At 37.9% G+C, this 20,730-nt stretch overlaps 1 protein-coding gene across 12 annotated transcripts in view; it reads left to right on the plus strand.

Annotated features, from left to right (window-relative positions):
- Positions 1-14,085, plus strand: part of APC (APC regulator of WNT signaling pathway) — a 191,527-nt gene extending 177,442 nt beyond the window's left edge. For 6 of the 12 annotated variants that reach the window (XM_082836192.1, XM_082836188.1, XM_082836194.1 and 3 more), the window contains 2 exons: positions 4,224-4,438; positions 6,017-14,084. In XM_082836192.1, coding sequence (XP_082692318.1) covers positions 4,224-4,438; positions 6,017-12,602 — 6,801 coding nt within the window. In that variant the 3' untranslated portion in view covers positions 12,603-14,084. Of the gene's footprint in view, positions 1-4,223; positions 4,439-6,016 lie in introns of all 12 variants that reach the window. The other 6 variants (XM_082836197.1, XM_082836198.1, XM_082836190.1 and 3 more) reach the window with 1 other exon arrangement.
- The last annotated feature ends 6,645 nt before the right edge of the window (positions 14,086-20,730 follow it).

A 20,730-nucleotide genomic window follows, 5' to 3' on the forward strand; every position in this document is an offset into this window, starting at 1 on the left:
CAAGAGGTAATCAGACCCAAAGGTGAGAAATCCCTCAAATAATAATTTGTTTACAAAAGGAAATAATCTCCAGATAGTATATCTACTTCAGAAGCTAAGCAAATTTTTTTTAAATTTGAGAGGAACTAAGCAAGTCTTTTCAGCTAATCTGAATTTCCTTTCACCCAACCAGTCCTCCTTGATCCAGAGCCTACATATTTTTCTCTTCAAAATTTCCTTTTCAGAGAAGGAAGAGTCTGGGGATGTTTTGTTTGTTTACTTATGTATTTTTTCTAAATTATTTTATACCTGAAAATCCCAAGAAAATCAACTGAAAAATTGTTAGAAATAAGTATTCAACTAAATAACTGGATATAAAGTTAATATTCAAAGGTGGTCAAAAGGTACAAACTTCCAGTTATAAGATAAATAAGTACTAGGGATGTAATATACAGTATGATAAATCTTATTAACACTGTTGTATCATTATATATGAAAATTGTTGAGAGTAAATCCTGAGTTCTCATCACAAGGAAAAAAAATTTTTTTCTATTTCTTTAATTTTGTGTATGTATGAGATGATAGATGTTCAGTAAACTTATTGTGGTAAACATTTCATGATGTTTGTAAGTCAAATCATTATACTTTAAACAGTGTTACATGTCAACTATATCTCAAAACTGGGAAAAAAAGGTAATACTCAAATATACTTAGGGTATGCATAAAGATACCTTTAAAACACTACCGAATCAGCAGAACACTTGTACTCACACTGCAGAAAAGAAGATACGTGAATAGCCAATAAGCACTTGAAAAGATACTCAACATTGTTAGTCATCAGGAAAATACAAATTACAACTACGAGATACCATTAAAGATATTACATTGGTTAAAATTTAAAATATTGGCCAAGTGTTGTCAAGGATGTTAAGCAGCTGGAATTCTCACACACTGCTGGCGGGAATGTTACGTGGCGTACAGGCATACCTTGCTTTATTGCACTTTGCAGATATTACATTTTTTATGAATTGAAGGTTTGTGGCAACCCTGCATTAAGCAAGTCTATGGATGCCATTTTTCCAACAGCATTATTTTTCAGTTAAGGTATGTACTTTTTTTTATACGTAATGCTATTGGACACTTAATAGACTACAGTATAGTGTAAACATAACTTTTATATGCACACCAAAAAAAAAAATGATGTGACTTGGCTTTACTGCAATGGTCTGGAATCAAACCTGCAATATCTCTGAGGTATGCCTATCCAACTTTAGAGAACATTTGGCAGTGTTTTAAAATTAAACATTTACCTACCATACAACCTGGCCACCCAGGAGAAACAAAAACTTAAATTCACACAAAGACTTACAAATATTCACAGAAAGATTATTTGTGGTAGCCAAAAACTAAAAATAACGCAAATGTCCATCAATAGGTAAATGGGTAAACAAATTGTGGAATACAATTTGGCTATTAAAAAAAAAAAAGAATGACCTATTGATACATTCAATAATCTACAATGACAGGAATCAGAACAGCGGTTGCCTGGGGTTAGGGTTGGATTACGGGTGGCGTGAGGAAAGTGGAGGGAGTGATATAAATGTTATCTTGGTATACACACACATCAAAAATGATCAAATTGCACACTTGAAATATGTGCAGTTTATTGTTCTCTAATTATACCTTAATAAAATTATACAAAAAAATTAGCCCCATGTACACTTTAAGACTCCTTTCTTATCAAGCTTGTGTGTTTTCAGAAAGATTTAACGTATTTGTAGGTATTATGGGAACTTGTATTGCTGCTGAATAGCTCATTATTTTATTGTCGCTCAAGGACCTTAAAGATCTACATACAAACTAATTGCTACAAACGAAGAAAGTTAGATTAAAAGACACATCCTACTGAGAAGCGTAAGAGAAGACCATAATAAATGGAAAGACATAGCCTGTTCTTGTAAAGGAAGAGTAGTTTAAAGACCATTTCTCCCTAAATTCATCTATAAATTTTTAATGCAAGGCCCAATCTTGGAAAAAGTAGCCCATCAGAAATTTATAATATCCAATTCTGGTTTGGGCCTGCTCTGGTTAGCAGTATTAGAATTTATTTTTTCCCTCTTTTTCTACATTCAGTGCAGCCGTCATTATGAACGTTCTTATTCTCTTTTTTAATTTGTCATCTCTTCCTTGTCAACTTCATTTACTACTAATGACCACAAGAACCAAAACTACCTTCCATGTTCCCCACGTACTGCATCATTTTACCATCATTCGCTGACTCTTACTCTTCTACACAGCAGAATCTTTCCTTCACCTGCACTCTGTGCCCTAAGCGTGGCTATTTACTCAAAGCTGTTAGTCCCTTATTCTTGTCTTCTATATCTTCTCTACTGGGTGTAGAGAAGTCGGCTTTTTTATGTTTCAGCTATCTGTAAGAAGCCCAATATTTTGAAAATGAAAACAGAAATCCTCTGTTGCTTCTTCTAACTTCTGCAGTGTTCCTCTTTTTCCTGTAAGAACCAAAACCCTGAACATGTAGTCACTTGCTTCATTTCTTAACTGGCCATACCTTCTTCAGTCCTTTCTAATATATTGCTTCTAACAAAATCTAGACTTATAGATTAACTAGGGTATTTCTTTTCTACCTACACCTATATTTGATACTTTTTGATCACATTCCTTACTGAATCTCTTCCCTTTGTTTTTACCACCTGTACTTCCAACATCTAATCATTTCTCCTTGTCTCCTTTGACTATAAAGCTTCTTTGAAACAAGACCCTTGGCCCTCTACATGTAGTCTTGAAGAGCAACTTCTATGTTCCTACCTTCAAGTCTCACCTCTAGGTCAGTTGTAAGTTTAGCTCACTCCTCTAAACTCTTGCCATTTTTTTCTGTTCTCAGGATACTTTGAATGTCCCACCTTTACCTCATTCACAATGTAATTAAAATTGAGCTCTTAGCCTTTTCACATCTTCAGTGGTGAAAGCACTTCTTCCCTGCTTCCTGATAAGTAGTATCTAAACCTGCTCCTACATTGTTTTATTCATTTAATAACTTGATGAAGAGAATACAATGGCTTGTTCCTTATTGGGTTAGGCCCAAAATGTTTGCCATGACATTCAGGGCCGCCTTTTACCTCTCTGACCTTACTTCCCACAATGCCCCAGCATGGACTTTGACTTCCTCTGTGTCTTCTTTCTGTTCTTTAGTCCTCCCTTGCTTATTTCCACTTCCATGCCTTTCCTCCTACTTCCCCTGCCTTCTCTCTGAATGTACATGTCTTTTCTTCTGCAGAGCTGCTCTCCTCCATGAAATATTTTACTTACTTTATTAAATTCAGATGGCAATAATCTTTCCATTAGAGCCCTTGGTTTCAAGTATGATTTTGCATTCTTTTTTCCCCAGAGTAAACAGTTAGCACCTTCAAAGCAAGTATCAGTTGCTATGTTTTCTGGAGTGCCTCTACTTGTGATAGGCACAGAGTAGATCTCTAATGAATGTTTGTTTGTTCCCTGATTGATTTGTAGTAAGAAGAAAGACTGACATCAGGATCATGGCAAGTTTTGACCAAATATCCTTAATTGTATACTCAGAGTATTTTCTGTGGCATTTATAATTTGTCAGTTTACTGTGATACTGTATACCAGGGAGTTCTGGTTTTTCAATTACTTTGTTTCTTTGGGGATTTTAAGAAATTGGAGTTTTTCTAGTATGCTTTCCTTTTAATAAGTTACATTGTTACTTTTGAATCAACCACACATAAATATATATGTGTGTGTTTATACAAATAAGATTGCACATACTCCTCTGCAGCTTGCTCTTTTCATTTAATGATACCTCTAGATATCTTTCCATATCGGCATGTAGAGGGCTTTTTCTAGCTTCTGTTGTCCTGAAAATGCTATCTTTTCAGAATGCACATCAGTTCTGTTTCATATTCTAATATAAGCTCTTGTGAGATATGCGTGCACCATCTAAACACTTAGAATAAAGTTCATAAAGGTCATTATTTTAATATTGCGTTCTGCTTGTTTCATGGGGATATCACTGTCTTAAGTTCGATTTGATATTTTATGAAAGTTTTTCTAAATGAGGAGTTCCTAATACTTTACCCGTGAAGGATGGGCAGCAGGGAAGATTTAAAGAGGGAGAAAAAAAAGCTTCCTCAATAGAAGTAAACATAGACGTTATAAGAAGGAAATTCCAACTCTAATTAGATGACACATATTCTGTTTCTTGATAGGAATCAACCCTCAAAAGCGTATTGAGTGCCTTATGGAATTTGTCAGCACACTGCACTGAGAATAAAGCTGATATATGTGCCGTAGATGGTGCGCTTGCATTTTTGGTTGGCACTCTCACTTACCGGAGCCAGACAAATACTTTAGCTATTATTGAAAGTGGAGGTGGGATATTACGGAATGTGTCCAGCTTGATAGCTACGAATGAGGACCACAGGTAAATACAGGGTTTTATATTACTTTTAAATGAAATTGTAAGATTCATACTCTCAGAAAGACTCAACTGTAAGCAGTGTTTTGTGTAATTATGCAAGTTCTAAGCCAAATTACATTTATGACAATGAAAATATAACTATTAATTCCTGATTTATTCATTAACATATTTATTCTAATACAAGTTCATAGTATCATAAAGATGTCTAGAAATAAATGATACTTGAGAGGTATAACCCATGTGTAGAAGAAAAAATGAAAGTCATAAATATTACAGAGAAGAAAATCCTTTCCTGTATGTTAGCATGGCTTAAACGAATATGAGGTTTATAAAAAACAAAACCTTGCGGTTATGATCCAGAGAGTACGATGGTTCACATTTTTCTAGTGGTGCCATAACATCAATAATGATAATATTTTTCAGCCAACCACCATTCATCCAATCTGTTAGAGCTGTGAGGCCTAAGAGGCACCTCAGGTACAAGGCACATATCTTCAGAACTTGAGCTCTGTATTATCTCAACAAAAATATGGGTATCTTTCACAGCATATTTATTTATTTTATCCTGTATTGTTCCTCTCTCATTTTCAAAAAGACTATGAGGTACCTTTAGTAAAAGGGCTTTGAAAAGAATGTAAACATCTTTTCTTTAAGTTTTTGATGCACCAGCTACAAGCCTTATAGCCCTTTCTTCTGTTCATAGAAGACCTCTTAGACTCAGTAAGCACTCAGGTGTCTACTGGACTGCTAGAGAGCCGCCATGGTAAAGCTTACTGCACCCTTGCCTATCAGTTTTAAAGCCCACCAGTGCCAACTGTGCTGTCATTAAACTTCATTTTACCATGCCTTAAACAAGCCATAGCTCTTTCAGATCCTAACATTCATTATGCTGACTCTTAACTCTTGTTTTTATAGTTAATGTTTTGAAAACTTTTCTTTCACTTTATTTTTATAAATAACGACTACACACAATTTGCCTGAGAACACTTGTAAGGGGGAATGGCAGTATTACAAAATCAAACCAGAGGCAGAAAGATTATCTAAAAGTCATTCTGCTGACCTAGGAGCTTACAGTGTGCTCCCTGACTTCGTTAAGATCTATTGTCAATCAGTTTCTTCTGTCTACCTCTTCTGAGATGTCTCAGTTTGTCGACATTGTGGTGCCCATCCAGAGATTAAATTACCACAGCCCCTGTTCAGTTTAAGATTTCATAATACATCTGTACTCCTCAAACTGAGAAACTCCGTCACTATGTAAATAAAGTAAATATATCTACTCAGGAAAAGTGTTTAAAGCTATTGGGTCAGAATAGGAAATGCAGAATTGATTAAACTTAACGCTTTTACTTCTTTTACTCTGACAGATGAGTACTTTAAAACAATAGACATTAAATGAACTAAGATAGAACAAAAGGAAATAGGCAATGCCTGAAATTTATAGTATAATTTGGTGTAATTTTATTATGCCTGTTGTTAATAAGCTTTAGTAGTTACCTTTAGATTTAAATTTGTTTTCTGTCCTTTTATTTGTTGTTACTATGAACAGATTTTTACCTTACTTTTGTGATATTTTTATTTCAGGCAAATCCTAAGAGAGAATAATTGCTTACAAACCTTATTACAACACTTGAAATCTCACAGTTTGACAATAGTCAGTAATGCATGCGGAACCTTGTGGAATCTCTCAGCAAGAAATCCTAAAGATCAGGAAGCATTATGGGACATGGGAGCAGTCAGCATGCTCAAGAACCTCATTCATTCAAAGCACAAGATGATTGCTATGGGAAGTGCTGCAGCTTTAAGGAATCTCATGGCAAATAGACCTGCAAAGTATAAGGATGCCAATATCATGTCTCCTGGTTCAAGCTTGCCTTCTCTTCATGTCAGGAAACAAAAAGCCCTAGAAGCAGAATTAGATGCTCAGCATTTATCAGAAACTTTTGACAATATTGACAATTTAAGTCCCAAGGCATCTCATCGTAGTAAGCAGAGACACAAGCAAAATCTCTATGGTGACTATGTTTTTGACACCAATCGACATGATGATAATAGGTCAGACAATTTTAATACTGGAAACATGACTGTCTTGTCACCATATTTAAATACTACAGTGTTGCCCAGCTCCTCTTCATCAAGGGGAAGTTTAGATAGTTCTCGTTCTGAGAAAGATAGAAGTTTGGAGAGAGAACGAGGTATTAGCCTAGTCAACTACCACGCAGCAACAGAAAATCCAGGAACCTCTTCGAAGCGAGGTTTGCAGATTTCTACCACTGCAGCCCAGATTGCCAAAGTCATGGAAGAAGTGTCAGCCATTCATACCTCCCAGGAAGACAGAAGTTCTGGGTCTACCCCGGAACTACATTGTGGGACAGATGAGAGGAATGCACTAAGAAGAAGCTCTACCGCCCACACACATGCAAACTCTTACAACTTCACCAAGTCAGAAAACTCAAACAGGACATGTCCAGTGCCATATGCCAAAGTAGAATACAAGAGATCTTCAAATGATAGTTTAAATAGTGTCAGCAGTAGTGATGGTTATGGTAAAAGAGGTCAAATGAAACCTTCAGTTGAATCCTATTCTGAAGATGAGGAAAGTAAATTTTGCAGCTATGGTCAGTATCCAGCTGACCTAGCCCATAAAATACATAGTGCAAATCATATGGATGATAATGATGGAGAACTAGATACACCAATAAATTATAGTCTTAAATATTCTGATGAACAGTTGAACTCCGGAAGGCAAAGTCCTTCACAGAATGAAAGGTGGGCAAGACCCAAACATATAATAGAAGATGAAATAAAACAAAATGAGGAAAGACAATCAAGGAGTCAAAGCACAACTTATCCTGTATATCCTGAGAGCACTGATGATAAACACCTCAAGTTCCAACCACATTTTGGACAGCAAGAATGTGTTTCCCCATATAGGTCAAGAGCAGCCAATGGTTCAGAAACAAATCGAGTAGGTTCTAATCATGGAATTAATCAAAATGTAAATCAGTCTTTGTGTCAGGAAGATGACTATGAAGATGATAAGCCAACCAACTATAGTGAACGTTACTCTGAGGAAGAGCAACATGAGGAAGAAGAGAGACCAACCAATTATAGCCTAAAATATAATGAAGAAAAACATCCCGTGGACCAGCCTATTGATTATAGTTTAAAATATACCACAGACATTCCTTCTTCACAGAAACCAGCATTTTCATTCTCAAAGAATTCATCTGGACAGAGCACTAAAACTGAACACATCTCTTCAAGCAGTGAGAATACAGCCACACCTTCATCTAATGCCAAGAGGCAGAACCAGCTCCATCACAGTTCAGCACAGAGCAGGAGTGGTCAGACCCAAAAAACCACCTCTTCCTCTTGCAAAGTTCCCTCTATCAACCAAGAAACAATACAGACTTACTGTGTAGAAGATACCCCAATATGCTTTTCAAGATGTAGTTCATTATCATCTTTGTCATCAGCTGAAGATGAAATAGGGTGTGATCAGACAACACAAGAAGCAGATTCTGCTAATACCCTACAAATAGCAGAAATAAAAGAAAGCAGTGGAACTAGATCAACTGAAGATTCTGTGAGTGAAGTTCCAACAGTGTCACAGCACATTAGAACCAAATCCAGCAGACTCCAGGCTTCTGGTTTATCTTCAGAATCAACCAGGCACAAAGCTGTTGAGTTTTCTTCAGGGGCCAAATCTCCATCAAAGAGTGGTGCTCAGACACCTAAAAGTCCACCAGAGCACTATGTTCAGGAGACTCCACTCATGTTTAGCAGATGTACTTCTGTCAGTTCACTTGACAGTTTTGAGAGTCGTTCAATTGCCAGCTCCGTTCAGAGTGAACCCTGCAGTGGAATGGTGAGTGGGATTATAAGCCCCAGTGACCTTCCAGATAGCCCTGGACAAACCATGCCACCAAGCAGAAGTAAAACCCCTCCTCCCCCTCCTCCTCAGTCAGCTCAGACTAAGCAAGAAGTACCTAAAAACAAAGCACCTAGTGCTGAGAAGAGAGAAAGTGGCCCTAAGCAAGCTGCTGTAAATGCTGCAGTGCAGAGGGTCCAGGTTCTTCCAGATGCTGATGCTTTGTTACATTTTGCCACAGAAAGTACTCCTGATGGATTTTCTTGTTCATCTAGCCTGAGTGCTCTGAGCCTCGATGAGCCATTTATTCAGAAAGATGTGGAATTAAGAATAATGCCTCCGGTTCAGGAAAATGACAATGGGAATGAAACAGAAAATGAGCAGCCTGAAGAATCAAATGAAAGCCAGGGAAAAGAGGCAGAAAAACCCACTGATTCTGAAAAAGATCTATTAGATGATTCAGATGATGATGATATTGAAATACTAGAAGAGTGCATCATTTCTGCCATGCCAACAAAATCTTCACGCAAAGCCAAAAAGCCAGCCCAGACGTCTTCCAAAGTACCTCCACCTGTGGCAAGGAAACCAAGTCAACTGCCTGTGTACAAACTTCTGCCATCACAAAACAGATTACAAGCACAAAAGCATGTTAGTTTTACACCAGGAGATGATATGCCTCGGGTGTATTGTGTAGAAGGGACACCTATAAACTTTTCCACAGCTACATCTCTAAGTGATCTAACGATAGAATCCCCTCCAAATGAGTTAGCTGCTGGAGAAGGTGTTAGAGCAGGAACACAGTCAGGTGAATTTGAAAAACGAGACACCATTCCTACAGAAGGCAGAAGTACAGATGAGGCTCAAACAGGGAAAGCCTCATCTGTAACTATACCTGAACTGGATGACAATAAAACAGAAGAAGGCGATATTCTTGCAGAATGCATTAATTCTGCTATGCCCAAAGGAAAAAGTCACAAGCCTTTCCATGTGAAAAAGATAATGGACCAGGTCCAACAAGCATCTATGTCTTCATCTGGAACTAACAAAAATCAATTAGATGGTAAGAAGAAGAAACCTACTTCACCAGTAAAACCTATACCACAAAATACTGAATACAGGACACGTGTAAGAAAAAATACAGACTCAAAAAATAATTTAAATGCTGAAAGAAATTTCTCAGACAACAAAGATTCAAAGAAACAGAACTTGAAAAATAATTCCAAGGACTTCAATGATAAGGTCCCAAATAATGAAGATCGAGTCAGAGGAAGTTTTACTTTTGACTCACCTCATCATTACACACCTATTGAAGGCACTCCATACTGTTTTTCACGAAATGATTCTTTGAGTTCTCTAGATTTTGATGATGATGATGTCGACCTTTCCAGGGAAAAGGCCGAATTAAGAAAGGGGAAGGAAAGTAAGGAATCAGAAGCTAAAGTTACCAACCACACAGAACTAACCTCAAACCAACAATCAGCTAATAAGACACAAGCTGTTCCAAAACATCCAATAAATCGAGGTCAGCCTAAACCTGTGCTGCAGAAGCAATCCACTTTTCCCCAGCCCTCCAAAGATATACCAGACAGAGGGGCAGCAACAGATGAGAAATTACAGAATTTTGCTATTGAAAATACTCCGGTTTGCTTTTCCCGAAATTCCTCTCTAAGTTCTCTTAGTGACATTGATCAAGAAAACAACAACAACAAGGAAAATGAACCTATCAAAGAGACAGAGCCCCCTGACTCACAGGGAGAACCAAGTAAACCTCAGGCGTCAGGTTATGCTCCTAAATCATTTCACGTTGAAGATACCCCTGTTTGTTTCTCAAGAAACAGTTCTCTCAGTTCTCTCAGTATTGACTCTGAAGATGACCTGTTGCAGGAATGTATAAGTTCTGCAATGCCAAAAAAGAAAAAGCCTTCAAGGCTCAAGGCTGATAATGAAAAGCATAGTCCCAGAAATATGGGTGGCATATTAGCAGAAGATTTGACACTCGATTTGAAAGATATACAGAGACCAGATTCAGAACATGGTTTATCCCCTGATTCAGAAAATTTCGATTGGAAAGCTATTCAGGAAGGTGCAAATTCCATAGTAAGTAGTTTACATCAAGCTGCTGCCGCCGCATGTTTATCTAGACAAGCTTCGTCTGATTCAGATTCCATCCTTTCCCTGAAATCAGGAATCTCTCTGGGATCACCATTTCATCTTACACCTGATCAAGAGGAAAAACCCTTTGCAAGTAATAAAGGCCCACGAATTCTAAAACCTGGGGAGAAAAGTACATTGGAAGCTAAGAAGTTAGAATCTGAAAATAAAGGAATAAAAGGAGGGAAAAAAGTTTATAGAAGTTTGATTACTGGAAAAATTCGATCTAATTCGGAAGTTTCAAGCCAAATGAAACAGCCCCTTCAAACAAACATGCCTTCAATCTCTCGAGGTAGGACAATGATTCATATTCCAGGAGTTCGGAATAGCTCTTCAAGTACAAGTCCGGTTTCTAAAAAAGGCCCACCCCTTAAGACTCCAGCCTCCAAAAGCCCTAGTGAAGGTCAGGCAGCTACCACTTCCCCCAGAGGAGCCAAGCCATCAGTGAAGTCAGAATTAAGCCCTGTTACGAGGCAGGCATCCCAGACGCCTGGGTCAAATAAAGGGCCTTCTAGATCAGGATCTAGAGATTCCACTCCTTCAAGACCTGCCCAGCAGCCATTAAGTAGACCTATGCAGTCTCCAGGGCGAAACTCAATTTCTCCTGGTAGAAATGGAATAAGTCCTCCCAACAAATTATCTCAGCTGCCAAGGACGTCATCCCCTAGTACTGCTTCAACTAAGTCCTCGGGTTCTGGGAAAATGTCTTACACATCTCCTGGCAGACAGATGAGCCAACAGAACCTCACCAAACAAACGGGTTTATCCAAGAATGTCAGTAGTATCCCAAGAAGTGAATCTGCCTCCAAAGGACTAAGTCAAATGAGTACTAGCAATGGATCCAATAAAAAGGTAGAACTTTCTAGAATGTCTTCAACTAAATCAAGTGGAAGTGAATCTGATAGGTCAGAGAGACCTGTATTAGTACGCCAGTCAACTTTCATCAAAGAAGCTCCAAGCCCAACCCTAAGGAGAAAATTGGAGGAATCCGCTTCATTTGAATCTCTTTCACCATCTTCTAGACCAGATTCTCCCAGTAGGTCCCAGGCACAGACTCCAATTTTAAGTCCTTCCCTTCCTGATATGTCTCTGTCTACACATTCATCTGTTCAGGCTGGTGGATGGCGAAAACTCCCACCCAATCTCAGTCCCACCATAGAGTATAATGATGGAAGACCAGTAAAGCGCCATGACATAGCACGCTCTCATTCTGAAAGTCCTTCCAGACTTCCCATCAATAGGTCAGGAACCTGGAAACGTGAGCACAGCAAACACTCATCATCCCTTCCTCGAGTAAGCACTTGGAGGAGAACTGGAAGTTCATCCTCAATTCTTTCTGCTTCATCAGAATCTAGTGAAAAAGCAAAAAGTGAGGATGAAAAACATGTGAACTCTACTTCAGGAACCAAACAAACTAAAGAAAACCAAGTATCCACAAAAGGAACGTGGAGAAAAATGAAAGAAAGTGAAATTTCTCCCACCAATAGTACTTCTCAGACCACTTCCTCAGGTGCTGCAAATGGTGCTGAATCAAAGACTCTGATTTATCAAATGGCACCTGCTGTTTCTAAAACAGAGGATGTTTGGGTGAGAATTGAGGACTGCCCCATTAACAACCCTAGATCTGGAAGATCTCCAACAGGAAATACTCCCCCAGTGATTGACACTGTTTCAGAAAAGGGAAACCCAAACACTAAAGATTCAAAAGATCATCAGGGGAAACAAAATGTGAGCAATGGTAGTGCTCCTGTACGCACCATGGGTTTGGAAAACCGCCTGAACTCCTTTATTCAGGTAGATGCCCCAGACCAAAAAGGAACTGAGGGAAAACCGGGACAAAGTCATCCTGTCCCTGCATCAGAGACTAATGAAAGTTCAATAGCTGAACGTACCCCATTTAGTTCTAGCAGCTCAAGCAAGCACAGTTCACCGAGTGGGACTGTTGCTGCCAGAGTGAGTCCTTTTAATTACAACCCAAGCCCAAGGAAAAGCAGCGCAGATAGCACTTCAGCCCGACCATCTCAGATCCCAACGCCAGTGAATAACAACACAAAGAAACGAGATTCAAAAAGTGACAATACAGAATCCAGTGGAACTCAAAGTCCTAAACGCCATTCTGGGTCTTACCTTGTGACATCTGTTTAAAAAGAGCTGGAATGATGAAACTAAGAATGTGTTAGTGTTAATTACAACTGCTATGTAGAAATTTTGTTTCAACCAATATGTATAAAATAGATAACTAATAAGAACCTGCTGTATAAAAAATAAAATTCAAAAAAAGAAATTTTGTTTCAAATGAAACTAAAAGACTGAAAAATTTTGTAAATAGGTTTGATTCTTGTTAGAGGGTTTTTGTTCTGGAAGCCATATCTGATAGTATACTTCATCTTCACTGGTCATATTTTGGGAGGCACTCTTGATAGTTAGGAAGAAAATGGTAAAGCCAAGTATATTTGTACAGTATGTTTTTCATGTATTTAAGTAGCATCCCATCCCATCATCCTTTAATTATTGCTTGTCTTAAAATAACACTACAGATAGAAGATATGATATATTACTGTTATCAATCATTTCTAGATTATAAACTGACTAAACTTACATCAGGGAGAAATTGGTATTTATGCAAAAACCATTCTGTTTTAGTCCTTGTGAGTCCATCTGACATCATAATCATGTGGCTGTGAAATTCACAGTAATATGGTTCCCGATGAACAAGTTTACCCAGCCTGCTTTGCTTTACTGCATGAATGAAACTGACGGTTCAATTTCAGAAGTAATGATTAACAATTCTGTGGTCACATGATGTTCATATAGATAGCTATAGTGTAACAACTTACACTATTTTGTGCTCAAAACAAACAAAAAATCTGTGTAACTGTAAAACATTGAATGAAACTATTTTACCTGAACTAGATTTTATCTGAAAGTAGGTAGAATTTTTGCTATGCTGTAACTTGTTGTATATTCTGGTATTTGAGGTGAGATGGCTGCTCTTTTATTAATGAGACATGAATCGTGTCTCAACAGAAACTAAATGAACATTTAAGAATAAATTATTGCTGTATGTATAAACTTACTGAAATCGGTATTTGTTTGAAGGGTCTTATTTCACATTTGTATTAATAATTGTCAAAAGGGCCTCTTTTAAAAGCTTATATAATTTTTTTCTTCAAATTCTATGCATTAAGAGTAAAATTCCTCTTACTGTAATAAAAACAATTGAAGCTGACTGTTGGCATTTAACCATTCCATGCATTGGCACTTAACCTTTCCTGAAAAAAAAAATGTTACTGTGTGATTAGCACCAAGTATAATCAGCACTTTGCCATGCTCAGAAAATGCAAATCATGTTGAACTTCAAAGGTAGATTTAACACTATTAAGATATTCAAAAGGCTATTTAGAAACCCCTGTCTGTTAAGGGAGACTTTGTTTTTTATAGGTAGGTTTGTGGAGCATGTGTTCCAGCTCCCGCTTCCTCACACAGCAGGGAGAGAATCCTTCAGGAAGGAAGATAAACTGATAGAAGTATTTAAAAAGCTAACAGTATATCTTCCCAGAATTTGTTCTAAATGATCAGAGGGTAAGGATGATGATAAATGCTCACATATTTGTTGAATAAATGAAAATTTATTTTTAATAATAAAATTCATGCACTCTGTGTTGGGGGGAAGGGAAAAGGTATTTGGATATAGCAGGATGCTGGGAAAGGGGGTGAGGAGTAAGCACATCTACCTGGTGTCTTTGAAATCACATCATGTAGTTAATTATCTACCCTTACCTGTGTTTATCATTTACAGGTCATGACTTTTTTAAAGTCATTTACTAACATGCCAGTAAATAAGTGCTGTAATTTGAAATAAGGCATTTGACTCCAAAGCCCATACTCTTTCTATTGCACCACTTTGCAAACACCTCAATTTACTGACCTTTGGAGTATATCTACATTTAAATTTTTGTCAAATTTTATCTGAATGAAATGGTTTGTAAGTAGTAATACTAAATTATTCTGTTTTTCTCAAAGGCTGCCTTATCCAACAGGGACACATGGATATAGGTCATATTTCTTTCCTTTTCCTTTAGTCCTGATTTTCTATTTTTTTGAGTTACTCGTGCCAATTTTTATAAACCACTTCAAATACTTTTATGGAAAGAGATGGGATATAAGTCAATTAGAATAAAATCGCCTTTCTCAAGGAAGGAAAAAAACAATGCTGAAAATGAAAAAAGGGTGCCTTCCATATGCCAGAAAATTCAGGAATTCCGGTAGACAGCCTACTGGGAGAAGGTGCAATCAGTCTGCATTGCCCATTGAGGAAAAAGTTGCTGTATGAGACCCTCTAGTTAGAGATAATGGCTCTGAATTAGTAAAGGAGCAAATCTCAGTTCTACTTTTAGAACTTCACAGAGTGCTGCCATAAGTGATAGCAGGCCAAATATTCTCAGTGTATGCTTGTTACAAACGGCATACTAAGCATACTGAGCCCAGCGTGGAGTTGCAACACCTGTTAAGAGAAGTAGGGCAGTGCCCTGTTATCTCTGGACTGCAGCAAACAGCACTCTACGGCAGTGAGTGGTTTTCAAACTAGAGTGCATTTGATCTTAGTGCAAATCCAAGCCGCATTTGTTTATTGTTTGTGTGTATTTTTTAAATTTATCCATACATTCATTCTGTAATGTTGTAATATGAAAACATGCTCAATATATGTCCTTTGTGGTTAAACAAAAAAACAACTAGAGTGCATTTGAATCACCAAAAATGTTGCTAAGACACACGCCCACACTTTGTGATTCTGAGTGAGGCCCAAGAATGTGCAGTTCTGACGTTCTCAGGTGCTGATGCTGATGCTGTTGGTCTGGGAACCACACTCTGAGAACCACTGCCCTGTGTCACCACAGCGAAGCTCCTTGAGTGATTGCCTTCAGTTCCAGCTGCTCTTCTCAACAACTGGACTCGACATATGAGAAGGTATACCAAACTTCCCTCTCGTTTAGGCAGGAAAGATTTGAATATTGAGCTATACAATCTGATGTAGCCCATCGCAACTCCCAATAGTAGACAAATTTGCCAGACATGAATGAACGGGTAATTCTAAAGACAGTGACTGTGTCTGAGGGATTGACTAATGTTCCCTTTGGAATGGTTATCAAAAAGGCAAAAATTTCAGCAAATATCTAATTTGGATTTGCAATAAGATCAAAAGAGACACACCAAGAAAAGGGGAAAGAAAAGAGAACTTTGAAGTGAAGGCAGATTGACTTCAGATGAAAGAAAAATGCACGCGTTTTGTTAGTATACAACCAACCAATTAACTATGGCAAATTGGTATTTGAGAATAAGCTTTACAAGTTAACCTTGCACTAGCAGGAAAGTTAATGAGAGGGAAATAATGAAATAAAAGATAAGCCCAAAAGAATCAAATTGCACTCTAAGTACAGTCAAAAAACTTTTTTTCCATAAACTAGTTACCACAAGGTTAATTAACTGAAGGGATGAGTCTTGCTGCAGAAGGGAGCCAGTTGCACTATATCTGAATTCATGTTATCACAGGGGGTTCCTTGTATCTAGGATAGCAAAAGAACAGAGTCCCACAAATGCAAAAAGAAAATTGCCAAGAGCTGAAGAGTATTTCAGTGATCAGATCGTTCACACTTACCAAACAAAAATAATTTTTCAAAAGTCTTGATGGTTGAAATAGAGTGTATAAATTATTTTTTTTAATTTCTAATTCCTTCATATTATGCCGACTTTTAAATATTACTTTTGTAGTGTTGAAACCTATTGACTTTGACTCCTATAAACACCAGGTCATTTTCCTGCCATTCTCCTCTGTTCTTTGGTCTATAAAACTATATTCTGGTTTTTGTTAGACCATTGATGTTTCTTTCAACCTGTATGTTTTTTTGTGTGTATAATGTTGTTCTTGGTGCTAAATACACTTCTGATATTCAGGATAACTCTACATCTGTGACTATTTGCTTATTTTCTTGAAGTTATGAGACTGTTCCTTTTTTTAATTAAAAATACTCAACTTTACGCTAGTGGTGGTGACCACTGAATATAAAGCAACAGTAGTGAAGAATGAACTAACTATTGAGAATGTTGCACACATTACCTGCCCCACCTACACCACCTTTTGGAATCCAGACACTGAGTCTCACTGTTGGTCACTGAACCCTGTACCCAGTCTTTCCCCCCAACCATGGCTGTTTGCACCAGAGGCAGATGCCTGACCCAGGGGAGACTCATCATTAACTGACCAGTGACCAAAGACTTGCGAGGCTTGTCAAAAAAAAAAAAAAGACTGGGCCAATTTTAAATAAGAGTCAAAGGAAATTTCTGGTTGGTGATTGAGTGCTGGAACTGAAAGATCGTATAGAGTTCAGGCTGAGGTCACTATGATTGGCATCATGAAGCTAAAACTAAGAGAAAGCTGGTCTCTAGAGTGAGAAGGAACAGATATGGGAGGGAGGCATAGAAAGCAAGTGAGAGACAAGAGTCACTAGCTGCTGGTGTTACCTCAGTCCCTGCCAATTCTGGGGCCTAGTTCTACTTTTCCTTGTGTTTGGGGGCATTTATGAACTTCTAAACCCACTTTGTTTCTGAAGTAACTTGAAACTAACAGAAAACTCTTTAGACACATCTTCGTGAGGTTTTTTGGTTTTTTAATATAGAGAAAGCTTTCTAAAATCATCTGTGGGGAGAGAGGAATAAGCTGCCTATCAAACAAAAAAAAAAAAATAGGTTGGCATCAGATTTCTTCTCTGCAATACCAAATGCCAAAAAAGGAAAATAAAGCAATGGAACAATATATACAGCATTTGGAAGCAAATGGAAATATTACCTAAGACTTCTGAAACCAGTCAAACTAGCATTTAATTTCTCTGGAATACTTGTATCATTTGGGATTCTTATTATAGTTATTAACAACAAGACCTTCTCTGAAAGACAAAACATTCATTTAAGGAATCTTAGGTAGCTCACAGGAGCTGTATGAGGGCCAGAAAATCAGACTTGGAAACCACAGTGGAAATAATACCCAAACCATACTGTGAGACTGCTTCAAAAAGAACTAGTTGCCCCCAACCTCTGGAACTCTCTGACACCATCCTCCCCATAAATTATGATTCTGTGCAGCACTTGATTCCTCACATTGCTCTGAAGTCTTGCTTGGGTGGACATGATTGGCAGAAGCTCTGTCACATGCCTGTAGAGTCTGGGAACACTCGGTTGTTTGGTTTCTCCATTGAGGAAGCAGGATGCATAAGACATGAATTCTCCAAATCTATGAGGGGCATTTCTAAAGCACTGGGAAACCAGAATCCATGACATACCTCTACCATAGTATTCCTGCTGCCCAAGCAATTAAAACAAATGGGAAACTATTAAGGAAATGGTTTGAGCAATAAAACCTTTAAACTTGAATAAACGTGTAAATAATTGTGGTTAATCTGATAATGAATCTCATTGTGAATGTCACTGAAAAGATGAAATGCTTAATAATTTTAATAATCTTAAATTCCAGATTATTCCAACCCAAACTGGGAAACGAGGGAGAGAAGACATAAAAGCATGCTAAACTTCTAATCTTAAGTAGGCAGTGTCAAAAGATACTATTATACTTTTAACTTGGAAAAATAAAAATTCAATTTTTTTATTTAGTGGTAACCCCAGTGTTAAAAAGAAAGAAAAATTTCCATCCAAATCATTAGTCAAAGATAACTAAGAATACTTGAACAAGATATCAAAGAATGGAGAAAATGGGAGAAGGAGAATTAGCCACAAGAAGCGTAAAATGACACAGTAATACCAAATAATGAGTGGATTGAGCACATATGGTAAAATAACCACTCTCAGGTTGGAGTCAAGTAAAACAAAAAATATCCTCCAATTATATACCATTAGTAAAAGACACATTTAAAATGATCCAGAATGGGGACTTCCCTGGTGGCAAAGTGGTTAAGAATCCAGCTGCCAATGCAGGGGACACGGGTTCGGTCCCTGGTCTGGGAAGATCCCACATGCCATGGAGCAACAAAGCCCGTGCGCCACAACTACTGAGCCTGTGCTCTAGAGCGCGCGAGCCACGACTACTGAGCCCACATGCCACAACTACTGAAGCCCATGCACTCTAGGGCCTGAGTACCACAACTACTGAGGCCCTGTGCTGCAACTACTGAAGCCTGCACACCTAGAGCCTGTGATCCACAACGAGAAGCCACCGCAAATGAGAAGCCCACGCACCGCAACGAAGAATAGCCCCCACTTGCTGCACCTAGAGAAAGCCCACGTGCAGCAACAAAGATCCAACACAGCCAAAAATAAATAAATTAAAAAATAAATTAATTAATTTAAAAAATGATCCAGAATGTATAAAACTAAAAGCACAACCACTTTTGCACAGGCAAATGCAAAGAAAACAGTAAAGGTAAATTTATGTCAAAGTATAATTCTGGATAAAAGACATCAAACATAATGAAAAGAAGGTGAACATCAGTTATGACTTTCTTTAAACATCAAATAATAGAGCATCAAGTGTATGAAACAAAATTACAAACACAAAGGGATACTGACAAAAACCATGGAACCAGTGACACTGTCAGTCTTTGACAGATGACTTCGTCTATACAAAACAAAAGGAGAGTTATTATTTAAAACCACAACTTCCTTCCAGGAAGGGTGGCTCTTGTTAAGGTAAAATTCTCAAAAGGTCCTTTTCTTTAGCTGAGGACCTTGGTGGGTTTGGAATCTGTAAAGCCAAGCCTGGAGTTTGAGTGGGAGGAGGATTAGAGAAAATCTCAGAGGTGTGCTTAAGAGAGGCAAGAACTTGGGGTTCTTGGGGTACCCAGGAATGGGGGGGGTGAGGAACAGAGACAGGAAGACAAAAGGAAAGAGAAGGCAGAAAAAATGGTAAGAAGTCAAGGTCCTATGAAAACCCTGGTGATGCGGCAGGTAACGATTTTAGAAACAGAGACATACACTATTTCAGTTGAAATCTAAGTTCTTTGCAAAATCTCTGTTCCAGTAGTAACGGATTCACTTGTTTCTAATTTTCAGAATCTTTTTTTAACAATTGCAGTTATCTTCACCATCACATTATTAATAATTATTCGAATTCACTTATATAGTGGATGTAAGTGTTCACCACTGTTTCCCCTATATAGCATAGAGGAAACACTTTCTTCAAATCTTTATGTTAATATAATTTGGCTTGGCTGGAGTATGTCCTTAAATAGTTTTGTTTTGTTTGTTTGTTTTTTCCCAGAAAAGCTAAGTTGGGAATATACTTTCTAAATCCTTGCTTGTTTAAAATAGTTTTTCTTTTGCCCTCCAACAAAGGATAATTTGGGTCACAACTTCAGTCACAGTTCATTTTCTTCAAAACTCTTAATTTCTAATGTTTACTGTGTCTAAGAAGTTCAACAGTCAGTCTGAGTTCTTTTCTCCTATAGATTACTTTTATTTCCTACCTTGGTGTTTTTAGAGTTTTGTTTTTATCCTTAAAATAAAGCAGTTTTACTAGCTTAAGTCCATGTGTGTGTTTGTTTCCACAGCCCTATCTTTTAGTACTGAGTCTTTTCAATCTTGAGTCTTCAGCTCAGTAAATGTTCTCATGTTATGTCTTTTCAAACCAACCAGATCTACCAAAACAGTGCTCTCCATCAGACACCAGCTGGAATCTTGGTGGTGCCTAAGTGGGGACCATATTGTCAGGAGTTCTTGGTGTCCAGAAGTTGCACTCTATTCCTCTAGAAGTGGAAGCACACCTGTCCTCTACTTTGGTATTTGGTATAACACTTCCCCGTAAGAGTACCAAAGCAGTACTGCTTGTGTTCAAATGCCTTAAAGGATTTGTAATGAAACAGGTTCACTAAAAGAAATTTTACTTACAGTCTACCCTCCTACCCCAAGATATATCAATAGATATGAATCCAACAGAGGCTGGAGATGGAATGTAGACAAATCTTACTCATAAACACCACGTTGTGCTCTGGAATTCTCCCCGTGACAGTTATCCTAGGGCAAATTCTCAGACTTCTGTAGAAACTGGTTTGGTTTGGTCATTGCATGAAGCTGTTTTTACAGGAATCTTGTGCACTTTATAAAGAAGTAAGACATTTATATACATCAGCACCAAACTAATCCACCAAACTAAGACACTAGTACAAGGAAGATTGAGAGACAGGAACTGAGGGGATGGAGAAAAATCAGGGGCTTCCAGTCAGACCAGCTGGGTATTTATGCTCAGCCATCACTAGCGTTGAATGGTGAA

The sequence above is a fragment of the Leucopleurus acutus genome (genome assembly GCF_964270905.1).
Source record: "Leucopleurus acutus genome assembly, chromosome: 3".
NCBI lineage: Eukaryota > Metazoa > Chordata > Mammalia > Artiodactyla > Delphinidae > Leucopleurus > Leucopleurus acutus.